The 17,882-nt window shown below is 40.0% G+C and overlaps 1 protein-coding gene across 3 annotated transcripts in view; it reads right to left on the reverse strand.

The window, feature by feature from the left end:
* Positions 1-225: 225 nt before the first annotated feature.
* The window catches only part of Anln (anillin, actin binding protein), a 58,842-nt gene continuing 41,185 nt past the window's right edge, over positions 226-17,882 (reverse strand). For 2 of the 3 annotated variants that reach the window (XM_021627446.2, XM_021627443.2), the window contains exons 21-25: positions 16,595-16,648; positions 7,245-7,331; positions 6,339-6,446; positions 4,302-4,474; positions 226-3,145 (exon numbers count right to left, since the gene is read on the reverse strand). In XM_021627446.2, the coding sequence (XP_021483121.1) occupies positions 3,022-3,145; positions 4,302-4,474; positions 6,339-6,446; positions 7,245-7,331; positions 16,595-16,648 (546 nt within the window). In that variant the 3' untranslated portion in view covers positions 226-3,021. The remainder of the gene's footprint in view (positions 3,146-4,301; positions 4,475-6,338; positions 6,447-7,244; positions 7,332-16,594; positions 16,649-17,882) is intronic. The other variant, XM_021627445.2, reaches the window with a different exon arrangement.

The following is a 17,882-nucleotide window of genomic DNA, read 5'->3' on the forward strand; positions in this document are numbered from 1 at the left end:
CCAGGTTAAATTTTCTTTTACTCAATAATTAGAGAACTATCACAGTATAATAGTGAAACATGGATTCTGGAACAGGACACAGGCTTACATATGCTTGTAACATGCAATATTATCCCAAAAATGTTAATTTAGTGCTAACGTTCATTTAATTATACACATGAAATAATTATACATGTAACACAAGGATAACCCCAATACATGATAGATGCTCAATGATAGCCAGTATTTTATAGTTTGCAGTCTTTTATTATATCATGCATATTCACCTTTTGTGTTTACCTTTATCTACAGATATTTATAAGAAAAGAGTTTTAAAATATATTATTAGCATATGTTAACATATACATAATGAGTTTCATTATATTTTCATACATGGCCTCTTTCACATCTGTACACACAAACACACACATTTGTTATTAAATCTTGTTACCTTTCCACTACTTCCCAGAAATGTATCTTAGTAATGCAATCAAATCAATCAATTTTCCCTCTGTGGCTGTCACTGTAATAGCCTTTTGTCTGAACCATTTATTTAGTTGGCTGCCTTGGGGATTTCTTCCCATCAGTCTTCCTTGGCGCTTTAGTCAGGACCTTAAAGTACTTTTTGTCTTCTAGACTTCATGCTTCACCCGAAGAACAGTGTTTTTTGTTTTTTATACCTTCTCTTTCCATATTATACTTCCAGAATGCTCTTATCTGTTGAACGGCTTCACAAAGCCCCTCTGGCAGAAGAGTGGGTCATCGGTCATATTCTCCCGTCTGCTGGTGTTTCCAACTTACGTTCCACAGTCACCTTGTTTTGATTCTGTTTCCTGTCGCTGTGATAAAACACCGACAGAGGCAACCCCAGCAAGAAAGAGTTTATTGGATCACAATCCCGGTCCATCACTGCCAGGAAGCCAAGGCGGCTTGAAGAACTTGAAGAAGCCAGTCAGTCAAGAACAGAAACAATGAAATGTTCTTGCATGCCACAGCTCAGCTCTTTCTTATTCAGCCCGGGCCCAGGACATGAAATGGTGCTGGCCCTCATTCAGGGTGGGTCTCTCCACTTGAACTAATCCGAGTTAAGAACCACACTCATGGGGCTAAAGAGCTGGCACAGTAGTTAAGAATGCTCGCTGTTCTTGCACGTGACCCAAATTTGATTCTCAGCACCCATGTGTGGCAGCTCACTCCTGCCTGTAACTACAGCTGCAGAGGATCCACATACATCCACATGTACACACACACACACACACACACACACAAATGATGTCCCCCACAGAAATGCACACAGGCCAACCTCACCTGGACAATCCCTCAGGAAGACTCCCTATTAAGGTGATTCTAGATTGTTTCATTAACCATGAAAAGTAACCAACATATACCTTAAACTTTATATATAAAAGCACACACACACTAAAATGAAATGAGCTTTAAGATGTGGTCTTTTTTTTTATATATTATAACAAATAGTATGTATGGAACACTTACATACGGAAAACTATATATTTGTAAGTGATATACATATATGTAACTAAGAAATGAAAAAAGCAGTCTGAGAACAAAAAAAACTTGTTTGTGCTCTTGAGTTTTTGTGCCACTCCTAGATGGCTCCTTGAAGATAAAGGTGAGCCTCCCCTTGGCCTGCAAACTACCCAGTCAACTTGCCCCTGTTCTCGCTGCTGCTCACTCAGGGTCCACTAAGCACTGGGTATGGAATACCACCACACCCTGCTGAACACCCAGCGATGGCCCTTCACACGCCTGCTCACTCAACAAGAACCCAGAGCAGTCGAAGACCAGGCCAGAGGTGACAATGCACACGGGGCACTGTCAACAGTGTCCCAAGCACAACCAAGGCATACACAGTGATCATATCACACACAGCAGTTCCTAAATAGCTGATTCTTTGGACAATTTAAATTATTTATTTATGAAGGAGGTCATAAAATATTTTTATAATATACATAAGAAAAACTACATTTAAATGAGTAAGAAATATAATGGCATGTGATAGAATTTAGTGTTTATAAATGAAAACATCAATAATTAATACAGAAGAAATTCAAACTCTATTTAAAAATTAAAGCCATGAATTTAAATAATTCTAAATTGCAAGAAGATATCGGGCTTTTAAAGGTAATACATGGCTTACTATTTTTTCAGTGATCTCAAAACAGATTTCTAGAAATTGTCATATATGGACAAGAAAAAAAAACAGATAAGAACTTTGGCAAGCAAAGTAACAGTCCACAGCAGCTTGGCAAAATTGTAAATCTTATGTAAATGTTCTTCAGTTTACATTTGTTCTTATTATAAGAGAAAAATACTAGGTCAATGAGAAATCTCTAAGCTATATGGAAAAATGACTATTTACTAAAGCCCATTACTGTGGAAATGTGCACCACATGGCATCCATAGAAACGGAGTGAAAGCAAGCCATGTGACTCTTAATGCTTCTATATAAAATATTTTAGCCCCAAATGCCACATAGTGTCACCACATCCACGTCTCTTCAGAAAGCAGCCTCAAGTTCATATTAAACTAACAAGCTTTTGTTGTCTTTTCTCATCTCTGCATTCAGTACTCCAGCCACACGCCATATTAAGAGCCATCAATGACCACAACTTTTTAAAAAAGCCACCAAAGCTGGAGAAGAACTCAAACTAGATGTTTCTGTTTGTTCTCTCCAGAAGACCTTAATACCTCAAAACCCACAGCTCCAAAAGACAACTCAGAACTTGATTACAATAGATATGTTTTGCCACGAATTAACTGACTCTTAGCTTTAGATTTAGCAAAATCAATTATCATGAACATCATAAGTGTTTGTTAAGCACTTATGAATGCAAGAGGAACTGGGTGAAGTTCACATAGAAAAATATAAATACTGCGCACTATGTAGTGAATATTTGCACAAACCCTTTATACTTAAAGCATGAAACACAATTCGCAAATCTGGTGCTTTTAACAGTGTCTTCTTAAGACAGCCTTTGACACAGCTAGCAAGCCTCTCCACAGCATGGGAGCTGCCTCAGTTTAAGGCTTTCCGACAGGCTTGTAGCAAGCATCAGGCTGCCAGAGGCGAATATCAACAATGACCTGGTTAAGTTTCTGCATCCAGAGATCCCGCTCTTCTTTAGTATCTGCAGAGAGCCAGTTCCTGTAAGGGCAAAGAGAGGTCAGCTTTCCTCCCACCATTCCATGCCCCGCACCCCCGACACCTTTGCCAGGAAAACATACATCCCTGAAGAAACCAAGACTTGCTGCCTAACTTCTAAAGGATGCTAACCAAGAGCCATGCAGGAAGTGCCTCTCTGGTTTGGTTAACCAATCGTCACTCACACTAAGAGTTTCTTAAGTGTTTCCTTTTGTTTTCTGAGAAGGAATCTCAGGTCTCATTGAATGACTTCTACACATCCCCATATCTAAATAAACAACCTGATGAATAAAGACTGTGTCACATTCTCATCTCCATCCCTAATCAGAACCTGCTCACTGAAGACTGTCTTCAAGCTTCTCTTGGGCATTTGTGCGGGGTAGTATTTTTGATGACGTGACATAAACTAGAGTTATCTGGGAAAAGGGAACCCCAATTGAAAAAAAAAGTCTCCACCAGACTGGCCTGAAGGTAACACTGCGGGGCATTTTCTTGATGAAAGATTGGTGTGGGTAGGCCTAGCCCATTATGGCTGGCACTACCACTGGGCAGGTGGTCCTGGGTTTAAGCAAGCAGGCTGGGCAAGCCATGTGGAGCAACTTGGTAAGCAGTGTTCCTCCATGGCTTTAGGACCTGTTTCGGTTCCTGCCCTGACTGCCCTCAGCAATAGACCGTGTCTCAGAAGTGAAAGCCAAATAAACACCTTCCTCAGGTTGCTTTTGGCCACGGTGTTTATACTTAGTGATAAACTTGGGCATCTTGTACTTAAGATGACGTTTCCAAGAGTTTAGTTTGTTAACTGTCCCCCAGAAATCTGCAGACTAAAATCAAATGGATTTCGTAAGTAATCTAATCAGTTTCTTGGTTTAATGGAGAGACATGCTTGAGTTCTCAATTTCACATGAAATCTGGAAGCTAAACCCAAAGATTACCAGCTAACAGCCTGGAGAACAGCCATGAGCAGCTGGGAGTCAGCCTAAATAATACACTTTCTTAATGAAATTCAGTCAGTTATTTAGGTTGCTTTCTTACTGTTCTGTTTTCTCACCAGGACTTCACATTTTTCAGTGTGGAGGACCATCACTGATATTTCCACATGCCTAAGAACAAAGCTGGCAATCACTCAGCTGGCAGAAATACGCAGGGAACCAGTACATACTTGGTGACACAGAGCGTGTCCCTGCATTGGCTCACGAGAGTCTCTCGGTCGTCTTCTCTTTGTGGTCGGACAGTAATTAACTCCAGAGTGTTGCGTCTTGCACAAAATTCTCTGTTGGCTGGTTCTATTTGATGACTGATACAATTGGCCAGGTTTATCCTTCCTATGGGAGTCTTTAAAATTAAAATGTAAAAAGTATTAGTAGAAAACAAGCAAGGTTATTTAAGTCAGTAAGTATTAAGCAGTGTTTAAGTTTATAAATTAAACTTTAAAAGCCATCAGCTTAAAATTTAATATTTAACAACCAGGAAACAAATAAGCATGAAGGAGCCAAGCACAGGAACTAGCTCAGCAGCCTGGGCCTTCTCTTGGCTTAGGTCATGTACACATCACTCTCTGAAGGGTGTCCTTAGCAAACTATTAGAGCCCCAGAACCTCTTACCAGTATCAGGCTGCACATACACCCACTTAAAGAACAGGGATAAGTGCCCCCTCTCAACTACTTGATAGCAGACAGCTACTATTCAAACACCAGTGAACACAATCCAGGAACTACAGGCAGTGGACTGATCTGACCCATCAAGTTTGGGTACATGCTCATGTAAACTTCTAAGAAAAGCCCATGTCTACCATGTTATGACTATGTAAGCATAGGTATACACGTACACACAAACACACACACATGCACACACACGCATGCACACATACCTGTAGCCACATTTGAACATGCACTCACACATACACTACATATACATCCAAATACTGTAAATCATTTTAAAAATATAGAAAGAAAGAAAGAAAGAAAGAAAGAAAGAAAGAAAGAAAGAAAGAAAGAAAGAAAGATCAGGAAGAAATAAAAGCAACCAATATAGATAAACTCACTTTAGACAACAGAAGGTTCCTCAATTTTTGTTTGTTTTGTTTTATAGAGACAGGGTTTCTCTGTGTGGCCTTAGCTACCCTGGACTCACTCTATAGTCCAGTCTGTCCTTGAATTCAAAGAGATCCACCTGCCTCTGCCTCCCTGAGTGCTGGGATTACAGGCAAATGCCACTGTGCCCAGCAACTCAATTTTTTTTAATAGAATTACCATATGATCCCATTAGAGAAATGAGTGGAATTGCTCTAGAAATAAAATCAGTATGTCAAAGAGATATCATTGTAGGATTATTCACAATAGTTACAATACAGAAAAAATACCAGAGTCCATCAAAATATGAATTAATTAAAAACTGTGACATACACAATGGGTTCTTTTGCTTTTAAGAAAACAACAAACTGTGATTTGTGAAGGATGAACAGGATGAAGCTAGAGATACTATGATAGCTGAAATCTATCAGGCTCAAGTCCCAGCTATATCAATCCTTGGCTTATGCCCAATGTACTTGAAATCCTATCCATAGATACTTGCTAAGCCATGTTCATTGTTGCTCAATTCACAACAGTTAGGAAATGGGATACATACAAAGGATGAAATAATATTCAGCTGTAAAGAAAATGAAATAATGCGATTTTCAGACAAATAGATGAAATGAGAAAATTTACTGAGTGAAGTAATCTAGATCCAGAAAGATAAACATACAAAAATAAATCTTTTTTTAAAAATTACTAATTTTAATGACTATAATGTAATGCTATTTAGTTACTATTAAAAACATTACAGGCATGTCTATCGCTTTAAGACAGACATTATAAAAGCTTTTTGTTTGAAAAGACAAACGAACTGCTAAGGGTCTGAGGGTGTGGGCAGGTGGTACCAGCCTAGCCCAGCAAGTGTTCCGAACACAGGGCTGCGGGCTCAGGCTCCAGCACGAGCTGGGAAGCAAGGGACATGATTCAGAGGAGACTATACTTACTACTATATATTTTTAGCTATGGAAGGGTACACAACCAGAACATGAACAGTTATTGTTATTTGTTAGTGCATACAGAAGGGAATTTAAGGCGTGGAGACAGGGGACGTGCATTCATGAAGCACCACAAAAGCTCAGCAGGACTTTTCACCATTCACCACAGACTAGGGCTGTGTCAATTACCTTTCGCCTCTCATCATCTGGGTATGTCCAGTAAGAGATACAGTTTCCAGAGAGAACACACCATCTTCGATGCCAGGCACCAAAGCCACTAACATCTTCAAATATGGTCTGGAAGTTAATTGAAACACTGATATTAGATGATAATAGAAACTTTTGTTTGTTTGCTTTGAGACAGGGTTTCCTCTGAGTAGCTGCCCTGCCTCTCCTGGAACTTACTATGTAAATCAGCCTGGCCTTGAACTCACAGAGATCTTCCTACTTCTGCCTCACAGAGCTGGGATTAAGGTGTGCACCACATGGTTAACATAAGAAACTTCAGAAAAAGTTTCCACATGCTGTGATGTTTTTATATGAAAATATATTTGCATTATTTTACCTTGTCTTTCACTTCACTAATGAAAGTCTGACTGTCCCTCTCAAAAATGCCTAGAAGACTATCTAGATGAAGCTCCATGCCTTTACCAGGGAGGCAGAGGCAAGTGATCACTGTGTCTTCAAGGACAACCAGGGCTACAAAGCAAATTTCAGGGTGTCTAGAGCTAAATGAGAAAGACTGTCTTAAAAATAATCAGATAAGCAAAAATTTTACTAGAGTAATGACAAAATTGAGATGGCCAATGTATATTCTTTGTAGAATGATGCCAAAATTTCTAAGTGGCGCCATTTTTTACAATAAAATGTTGCAAGAAACCCACTACTTCTATTTCAAGTGTCAAAGAGAGAAACAGGTTTACTCTCTCAGCACTATCAGCCCCAACCCCGAACAAGGCAGGTGAAGCTGAGCATGCCCCTGCCTTCGTTCTCACTCACCCTGTGAGAAGGTCATGTGACACCCAAAGGTGATGAGACCCACAGGCTTTAGGAAAGCAGAAGAAAGGGTAACAAAGAACAGAAGATGGTACTCACTAGAAAACCTTTCTCCTCAACACTTGAATTCACTTGACAGCTTATTTTTAAACAGATGTGACCTTCCAAAGGAGATAAGAAAGGTACCTGTGAAGAAAAGGGGGGAATTATTTGTAAAATTGTTTCAAAGTGTGACTTTCTTGATAAACAATGCACAGAGAGTACTATTCCCTGAAAATACACCACATTCTAAAGCCAAAGTATAAAAGGTCCACTGGTTACTTAGCAGCAGGTACTTTAAAGAGCAAATACATTCAAGGTAGAATTTTACAAAAATAAAAGGCCCAAGTTCCAAATGAATGTGAGAAAAGAAAAGAGATTTAAGAGTAAGACAGCTGAGCCCACTCCTTTATCAGAGGAGAAGATGCTCAGGAGTAGTCTGGACAGACTGGCCGCTTGCATTCCTATAATGCAACATTATTTATCAGTAAAGAAAAATGAACACAGAGAGGGAAAGCCAATCCTTAAATCTAAATGAAATTGCAAAGTACTGCAAATAATCAAAACAATCAAAAAGAACACCTGGATGAATCAAACTTGCCAGTTTCACAAATTAACTAAAAGCGCAAATAACGAAAATAGTATGCTAGCAGGCTAGGGATAGACAACAGGCAAACGGAAGGAACTGAGAGCCGGGGAAGGCTGAAGATGTGGCGTGGAACACGCACAAGGCCCTGCCTGTCTGCAGGACTGAAAGACAGAGACCAGAAATAAGCCCAAATACTGACGCTCAATTATTTGTTGCGTTTTTACTACTAAAATTTTAAAAACTGTTCTAAGAAGCAGAGCAGTGTTGAAGAAAAGGTATTGAGGAAACTGGAAATTCACATGCAAAAGACTAAGGCTGTTGTCTTCATTGAGTTCCCATCGCAGTGCTAAAACACCATGACCAAAAGCAACCTGGAGAGGAAAGGGCTATTTTGTCTTACATTTTCAGCCAGTCCATCACTGAGTGAAGTCAGGGCAGGAGCCTGGAGGCAGGATGAGGCAGAAGCCGTGGAGGAGCGCTGCTGGCTGGCTTGTTCGCCATGGCTTGCACAGGCTGCTATCTTGTGCCCCCAGGGCCATCTGCCTAGTAATGCCACTGCACACAGTAAGCCGGGCCCTCCCACATCAATCCAGAAAATGCCCTAGAGCCCTGCCCACAAGCCAATCTGGTGGAAGTATTTTCTCAATTTGAGTTCATAATCTCAAATAATTCTAGCTCCTGTCAAGCTGACAAGAAAACTAAGGAAGGACAGATGGACTTCGACTTCACGCCATAAATAAAAGTTAACCCAGAATAGATAATGACTTAATGAGAGCCAATATCACAAAAAATATCTTAGAAGAAAACACAAGTAAAATTTCATGATCATACATTTAGCAATAAATATTCAGATATGATCTAAAAATCACAAGTAACACAAGAATAAGCTTCATCAAAATTAAAAACCTTTCAGAACAGAAGTCCCTCAAAAACTAAGAACTACTGAGTCCCTGATCAAAATACAGAAAATAAATGTCTGCTGAGTGAAGGTGGGGGTAGATAATATGACAGAGGAAGGGGCAGTGACGTGGGATGTGCTAATTCAGGGGTCATGGCATAGCCATCTACTCTTGAACTCAACAGTGGGGATTACTGTACAGGATCTCTGCGAGATTCGCCTGTCAACATTCTGTCCGGGAAGGGGAAGGAAGGTGCTTCTAGACCCACTCCTCCCTGCAGACTTACAGGCAGATTAACAGCTGATTGGGGAGGGAAAGATATTTCCTTAGTGGTGAAGCCACAGAAGGTGCTTATGTTTCTGGAGTAAATGTGATCAAAATATATGCATGTATAAAAAGAAGAAACAAAAACGCACTAATATGTTATAATAGTGTATGTTAATAAAAACTTTTAAAAACAATTAGTGGGGCTGGAGAGGTGGGTCAGCGGTTAAGAGCACTGGCTGCTCTTCAAAAGGTCCTGAGTTCAATTCTCAACAACCACATGGTGGCTCACAACCATCTAAAATGAGATCTGCTGCTCTCTTCTGATGAGCAAGTATATATGCAAGGCAGAATACTGTACACACAATAAATAAATAAATCTTAAAAATAAAGATGAAATTACACACACACACACAAATAAAAAAAATTGGCACAATTATAGACAAGAGTGGTGGCCCAAGTATAATCCAAGCAGGGGGGAAGTGGAGACAGGCAGGACACAGAACTCAAGACCATCCTCAGATACATAGCAAGTTCAAGGCAAGCATGGCTACTTGAGGCTTTGTCTCAAAACACCAACAAAACAAAACAAACCCCCACAAACAAACAAACAAACAAACAAACAAACCCAAAAAGTGTTTGGCACCAAGCCTGACAACCTGAGTTTGATCCCCAGGACCCAAAGAGAGGAAGACTGTTCTCTGACTTACATAGAATTGCTACATATGACATGAAAAAAAAGCACACAAAGCAAATAAATGTAATTAAAAAAAAAAAGACTATCATGATGCTATAATTACGTTTCTTAGTTCAAAGCAAAGGAATTGGTTCTCAAAGTCATATCTGCACCACTCACAATAACTGAGAAACAGAAACGTTCAATCAAAATGATTAAATGTGTAGTGCTAGCAAAGACAAAGAGCTCAACAGCAAAAGAGCCAAGAAACAAAACGTAATGCAAATCAAATTCACAAGAAAGGTGGTCATGGGGCTCAGACTTACATCATAGAAGGAGGAGTGTCTCAAACGTGAGGGTAGAGCCTGTCTCAAAACAGTGAGCACTTCACAGCTCCTGGGACGGTCAGGTCTTGGAAAGAGAAGCTGAGGAAGCGGAACCTCTTTCATTGGTAGGGATACCCAATGTTCTAAGTTATGTGAAAAAGTTTGCTGGATCTTTATTAGGATAAGCCAAATTATCAATGTGACTCTCCAGCCATGTTTCTGAAGATAAGCCCCCAACAGCCAAAACAGGCACTCATACAATTACATGTACATACACCCACAGAAGCAAGCCAAAAAGACAGAAACCACTCAAATGCCATAGGCAAGGAAAAGACCTTACTTTTGCAGACAGCTTTGTCTTGGAAACAGAGATGATGGTTGTACAAGACTACAAATGTATTAAGTGCCACCAAACTGTTCGCTTCAAAATTTCTATTTTTTTTTTTCAAGACAGGATTTCTCTGTGTACACTTGGCTGTCCTAAAATCACTTTGTAGACCAGGCTGGCCTTGAACTCACAGAGATCTGCCTGCCTCTGCCTCTTGAGTGCACAGCTCAAAATTTCTACTTTTGTTGAATGAATTCTATCTCAATGAATCACTTTTTATTTACTGATCTGTATGTATATATGTGTGGAGGGTTGGGGTTTTTTCTTCTCTGTTTTTCCTCAAGACAGGGACCCACTATGTAGCCAGGCTGACTCAAACTGAAAGATACACTTGCCTCTATCTCAAGTACTGAGATTAAAGATAGAAGCTACCACCCCCAGCTCATCACTTCAGAAACAATGAACTCCTAATACATGACATGAAAAGGAACCTCAAACACATCATGTTGCACAAAAAAAGGTTATATTCAAAAGAACACACATGATTCCACTTAAGGAAAGTTTAATGAGCAAAACTAATGTATGATGACAGAAAAGAAGACAGTTGTCTGTGTGGTTGGGACTGAGTGTAAGCACGTGATACAAATGCTGTTCACTGTGATGGTGTTTGCTAATCAAGAATAAGTGTACACTTGTCAAAACTCAATTTTGCCTTAAGGTCTTAACATTTAACTGAACTTAAAAGTGGTTTATTTGGCTTACCATCCTGACCATTTTATATAATAACTTTTATTTGTGTATGTGTGTGCAGAGCACACCTGTGGAGGTCAGGACAACCTGATGGAGTTTGTCCCTCCTCCTACCTTTACATGGGTTCCCGTGACCCTAAGGCTTGTGAAGCCAGTGCTTTATATACTAAACCCTCTTACCTGCCCTTGAATAAAACGTTTATGGCTCTTTTGTGTATACAAGCATGGCCACAGTCACAGACATTCTTATCACTCCAGGTTTCCTCCTTTGTCACTCTCCAGGAACTGTGGGCGCTTTCTATTGCTGTAGATTAGCTTTCATGTACATCATTTACCACAGGAAAAACATGTTTGTTTTAAAGAAAAGAAATTCACAACTATGCAATAAGCAAACATGCCCTCAGCAGAAACTGTACTTTGAATTTTTCTTTTTCCCAGGCTAAAGAGTGCTGGATGGCATTGGCCGCCACAGCTCTGCACCAGCCGCATAGAAGCAGCATTACTTTAGAGCATCTCATGGCCTTAGCCAATTTTTACTGATTAAAAAATTCAACAAGGGGGCTGGAGAGATGGCTCAGTGGTTAAGAGTACTGACTGCTCTTTCAGAGGACCCGGGTTCAACTCCCAGCACCCACATGGCAGCTCACAACTGTCTGTAACTCCTGTTCCAGGGGATCAAAAACCCTCACATACATGCAGTCAAACACCAATGTACATAAAATAACAATACATTTTTTAAAAATTCAACAAACTCCACAAATTATCCATTACTTTACTATAAAATAGAATCTAGTTTAGTCAGATGAATCTGTCCAAACACAGGCTGATGTAGGTGTTCTGACCTTGCTTATGGAAGGGAAGGGTAAACTGTGCAGCAGATTTAGGTATCTTAGGTGAATTTTCAATTTATGATGAGATTATCAGAATATGATTATCAGAATATTTTAAGAAGCAGGTCATACACCCAAACACCACTGAAACAGACTCCCAAACAATGGACTCAAAAGAACTAAAATTTCCCTATGACCGTCAAGCTCATGGAGGCAAAGGCTAGTTAGCCCCTGGCACTAGAGAGGGCTGCCTCCTCAAAGGGATTACAGGAAATTCAGCTCACAAATTAACATATGCTCGTTTCCGGGTTTTAGGTTCATCCTTTTCTATACAACACTGCCATAGGAAAGGCTATCTTCCCCAGATAGGCCAAGTTATAAATAACTTATTTTCTCCCTTGCTAATTTCTGTTCCTGAAGTAGAGGGAAACTAAAGCTTATTGGCCTATATGCCTACTAGCAACACTTACCTAAACATACAATTTTGCCCTCAGGAGAACAAAGGACCTGACAATAATTACCCTATAGGACATACACTCAGAAAAAACAAAACAAAACAAACAAACAAACAAGCAAAAACCTGCCTAAAACATACCTAAGACAGAGCTCAGTTCATAACACCCATTCGATGCTTGTGCCATTTTACTTTAGCTCAGATTCCAAAACTATGGAGTCCATACGGAAAGGAAATGAGCCCGACAGAAGACAGAAATGGGCTTAGTCGTAACCACGAAGCCAGCGCTCAAGTCCAGCAGAAACCCGGGTCGGTCTCTGGATGTGCCTGGATGCTAACCACATCCCATTACTCACCATGCAGTGGCTACTCTTGACCACGGCTGACACTAATCAGGGACAAATATATGCCCAGAAATTATTCCCAGATTCTGTTTACCAAATGGATCCTACTGTGTGTTTTTGAGAGATTTATATAATTAGTTGCCAGGATTCTAGAGTTGTGGAGCCCTTTTCCCAAGAGATTCAGCTACAACCCAACTCCCCCGTGTAAGGCTCAGGGAACACTGCAGAAGAGAGAGCAGAAAGACCATAAAAACCAGAGGATCACAGAGTTTGCGGTAAGATGTGTCTCTTAGGAATGTCAGAAGTTTCACCAACATGGCTGCCTACTGAAAGGCCATGAATTTGGAAGAGAGCAAGAATGAGTATATGGAAGAGTTTGAAGTGAGAAATTATGTAATTATATTATAATCTCAAAATAAAAGAAATGAATGTTTAAAAACATCGCCTGGTCTTTGGGCCAAGAGGAAAGCAGCAGGCAGGAAGCAGGAAGTCCCCATGAGATGCATGCCTCTGCTAGGACCACTTTCCTCCCCTGAGGTAAGGCTCCAGCAGAGCTACAGGACTGCCAGTGGTGGGGCTACGGGACCTTCGGGGTGGGTGGCATCCTGGCTACAGGCTTCTCTACCAATGAGCAAATGTTGGCTGCAGAGACCAGAGGGCCCAGCTCAATCTCAAGGCATCTGAGAGAAAAACTGAACCAAACTACCCAGAGGCCAAAGCTCAACTTTAAACACTCTGGGAGCTGAGACAGAAGAATGCCAAGTAAGAGGCCAACTTGAGCTACATAGTGAGTTCCAGACCAGGTGAAGTTACACAGTAAAAAATGTTTAAATTAAAAAAAAAAAAAAAAAAAAAAAAGACTCTTGCTGGGTGTGGGAACCCACACCTTTAATTTCAGCACTCTGGAGGCAGAGGCAGGCGGATCTCTGTAAAGCAAAATTCCAGGACATCCAGGTCTGTCACCTAAAGAGAAACCGAATCTCAAAAACAACCACCACAACAAAATAAAACAAAAAGCAAACAAACAAAACCAACAACCAACCAACTAAACAAAACAAGTCTTTTTTTTTTTTTTTTTTTCCTTGTCCTTAAACAGGGTTTCTGTGTGTGGCCTTGGCTACACTGGACCAGGCTGGTCTCCAACTCAGAGATCCATCCCCTGCCTCTGCCTCCCCAGTGCTGGGATTACAGGCAGGCGCCACCTCACCTGGCCAAAATAAATCTTAAAAGCAGAAACAGACTGTGGAAGTAGGAACGAAAGGGAAGGCTCAGGCTGGCCAAGGCTGGGGCTTAGCTCTCCTGTGCACCGTCTCTGTTTTCTGAGCGAAAGGCGCCAAGCTCCGGCAGTTGCAATCCCTGCCCTCCCCCACCTGAGGCCTGAAGTCACTGAATTGAAGGTTGCTTGGCTGTTCATGTCTGCAGATCAAGGAGGCCCTTTGCAATGCATGCATCACTGAAAAAGGAGAACATGGGGGGGGGGGGCATCTAATTGATCCCCACAAGGAGTACATGATAGTGCCAGGATGTAAGATATGACATGATGGCCCAATCTGTGAATGAATAATCCCTAAAAAAAGAGTAAATATTCTGGAAGTTCTTTGATGACTGACTGTGGGCTGTAATTTACCCACATTTGTATGACATTAAAAGTAAATGAACAGCTCAGTGGAAAGAAAAAAGAAAAACAACAGCAAAGAGAATCTGTCAGATTAGGTAACAAACATGAGACAGGCTGTACCTAAGACATGCACTTGAAGCACGTGGACACGGAGTAAGGACACACAAAGCATGAGTACCAGTGACACAAGCCCATCTGACATGTTAACATCAGACAACACAAACTTAAACAGGGGCTGGAGAGATGGCTCAGGGGTTAAAAGCATTGGCTGCTCTTCTAGACGACGGGGTTCAATTCTCAGCACCCACATGACAGCTCACAGCTGTCTGTGACTCCAGTTCCGGGAAATCTGACATCCTCACACAGACATACACTCAGGCAAAACACCAATACACACAAAAATAAGGGCTACCATGTACATGTCCTTCCTTTTGTTTCCCTGTATCCCATATACAACTCTCTCTCTTTCCCTCTCAGAAAACAAAACAAAAATCAAACATCTAACACTGAAACTGCATTCCTCCTACTAAGTGTAGGAGGTTGATATTTTCTCAAGTTAAAACAGAGTTACTATCTAGGATAAAAATATTCATTCATAAGAAAAACTGAAAAATTTACAAAGAGCTGGGCAGTAGTGATGCATGCCTTTAATCCCAGCATTCATGAAGCAAAGGCAGGTGGATCTCTGTGACTTTGAGGCTGCCCTGGTCTGCTGAGCGAGTTCCAGGACAGCCAGGACTACATAGAGAAACCCTGTCTTAAAAAACAAACAAACAAACAAACAAACAAGCCAAAACCAAAATAGGTTAAATCATCCTTACTAACACACAGGATGAAAATGCTCCTGCCCTAATGCGTCTTTCTCAGACATCTCACTTGACTGATTACTGTGAAGAGGTTTAAACTGTAACCTACATGGATGAATGAATAATGCAACTCACCATCCACCAGCATATTTTAGAGTGACAGGGAGACATAATTACACAGGCCAAAATGCATAAACTAGATTTCTTTAGAGAGAACAGAATGCTCGTTAGGCAGGTGTCTTGGCACATGCCTTTGACCCTGCGCTTGGGAGGAAGAGGCAGGTGGGTCACAATGAGTTCAAGGCCAGTTGTGTCTACAGAGAACTCAACTCCCAGCCAGCTGGTGCTACATAGTTGGACCCTGTCTAAGGAAAATGATGCCTCATCACTCTACTCCTAGCTTTAAAATCCTGTAATTCTAACTTGTTTCATTATTGTTTTCCCTAAAAACATTTTAAGTGATATTTGCATTTCCTAATGGAAACCTCTCTACATATATACTTAAGAAGTTCTTCCAAGTCAGTTTAGCTTTGGAAATGTCCTTTTTCCACTAAAGCATAAAGCTCTGGATTTCATTCTGAAATTAAGGGTTTAAGTCTGCAACCGATTGAGATTCACCTAAGTTCCAGGATCCAGCTTTTAAGTCAGGTATCAGCTCAGGTAACGTGGAAATGTATTGCTTATGGTTGTAGGGCTCTGACCCCCTCTTTCTGGCCCCTGCGGGAACTAGGTACACACAGGGTGCACATGCAGCCAAAACAGCTCATGCCGTAAAACAATCCTAAAATACCATGCCAACAGCTCTTTTAATATATGAAAAGTCAAACATGGAACAATTTTTGCGATTAATTTTCTGTTCTAATTAGTACTAAAAAAAAAATCAGTATGAAAGTGAATATAGGTTAAACACTTTTTGTAAGTGTGGGCTGGGAATGTAGCTCAGTTGGTAGGGTGCATGAAGCCCTGAATTTTATCCCCAGCATCCAATAATCCAGCCATGAAGACTAATGGCTGTGATCCCAGTACTTAGAAGTTAAAGAGAATCAGAAGTTGAAGGTCACCTTTGGCTACGTAGTAAGTTTGAAGACAGCCAAGGATAAATGAAAGCCCATCTTTAAAAAGAAAAAAAATCACAAAATGAAAGTATAGAGAAAAAATTCCAGAGCAATGAAAAAAAAGTTAAAAATCTTCAAAGAATTATGAAAGTAGAGAAAAGGACGCCCATATGTTAAGAACCCAAAGAATAACTCTTTTTTTTTTTTTTTTTTTGCCTCCACAAATATATTGTTATTCCAACAAACGAAAAGCATATGAGTGTGGTTAGTGAAACAAATAAACACGGACCAAAAATCAAAGATTGGTTAGTTACTTTTTTTAAAAAAACATTAGGTTTTTAAATTATTAAATTCAATTTATTCACTAGGATATACACTTAACCAGTGGTTTTAATATAACATGATGATTAAGAAATAACACAGAAAATGATTTCTTAAGCACAATAATTTTAAGTAAAGAAAATAAAGCAACCTTTTCTTGGAACAAATAGCCCAGTAGCTCCTGCTCTCTTACATCAAAATTTATCTAAAATAAACAAAAAAGAAAAAAGAAAAGAAAAAAGACCCATAATCACTTAATGTGTTAAGACTACTTGAATTACTAAATAACACTTACATACAACTTTAGTTATTAGCATGTTAAAGTACATTTTTCTTGTCAAAAATTTAAACACAGTCAAAACTTTGTTTATCAAGCAAAAGAAATATTTTCATTGTTTTAAAGTCAAGTGGTTCATATTGATCTAGCATTCTCTCTGGGGAAATATGATCCCTGAGAACTGAAGAGAAGAGAGCTGAGCAGCACATCACATGCTTGCTAGCTTAGTGATCGATCACAAGCCCTGCATTCACAAGCCCTGATCAGCCTCCAGTGTGACTAGAGCTGAGCACAGGATGGAGACCAAGCCTCCTTTTTCACACAGCTTCCCCTCTCTTCTGACTACAGACTTTTCTAACAATAACACAAAACCTCCAAACCGCATATTCTCTCCACACGTGCAAGATGTTTTTACAAGTCAATCTGAACGTCAGTAGTGATTACTAGAGGTGGAGAGGGAAAACAGGAAAAGGGACGGAGAGGAGGGAGGGAAGCTCAAGATCAACTAAGAACTCAAACACAGTCAAGGACAAGAACACATGCTAGTAGTTTCAGCAAATCATGTGTAAATACAAGAAGATCAAGAGTTCAGCCTCACCTATACATAACAAGATTGAGTATAGTCTGGGCTATATGGGAGCTCAACTCAAAAAAAAAAAAAAAAAAAATCAGGAAAAAAACAATTCGCCGTCAATTAGAAGGAATAAATTCTAGTGTCTACATCACAGTGAGAGGATTATAGTTCATAATAACCTATTATATATTTTAGGAAAAACTAGAAGCTCAAGGGTTCTAAGCAACAAGAAATAAAAAAAATAAAGTCTAATTATTCCGACTGGATCAGTACATACTGTGTACATGTGTTAAATATATGGAAATTACTACACGTCAATACAAACTTTTAAATTAAGTATTTAAAAACCCACCCACAAACCACTTTATTATGTATCAGGAGTCAACCTAAGGAAGTTCACCTCCAGTTCTCTCCCTCCCGTGGTCTCACTAGATACTTAAATGCTTATTTATTTCACACTATGTTGAAAAGCCCTTGAAGTGGATAAAATGCAGATCTGAGGCTTGAAGCGTTAAATTTGGAAATTAAGTATGGGATTATGAGAAAGAAACCCCTTAAATTAAAAAGATGTGGCTAAAGCCAGACATG

The sequence above is a fragment of the Meriones unguiculatus genome, chromosome 1 (genome assembly GCF_030254825.1).
Source record: "Meriones unguiculatus strain TT.TT164.6M chromosome 1, Bangor_MerUng_6.1, whole genome shotgun sequence".
In the NCBI taxonomy this organism is placed as follows: domain Eukaryota; kingdom Metazoa; phylum Chordata; class Mammalia; order Rodentia; family Muridae; genus Meriones; species Meriones unguiculatus.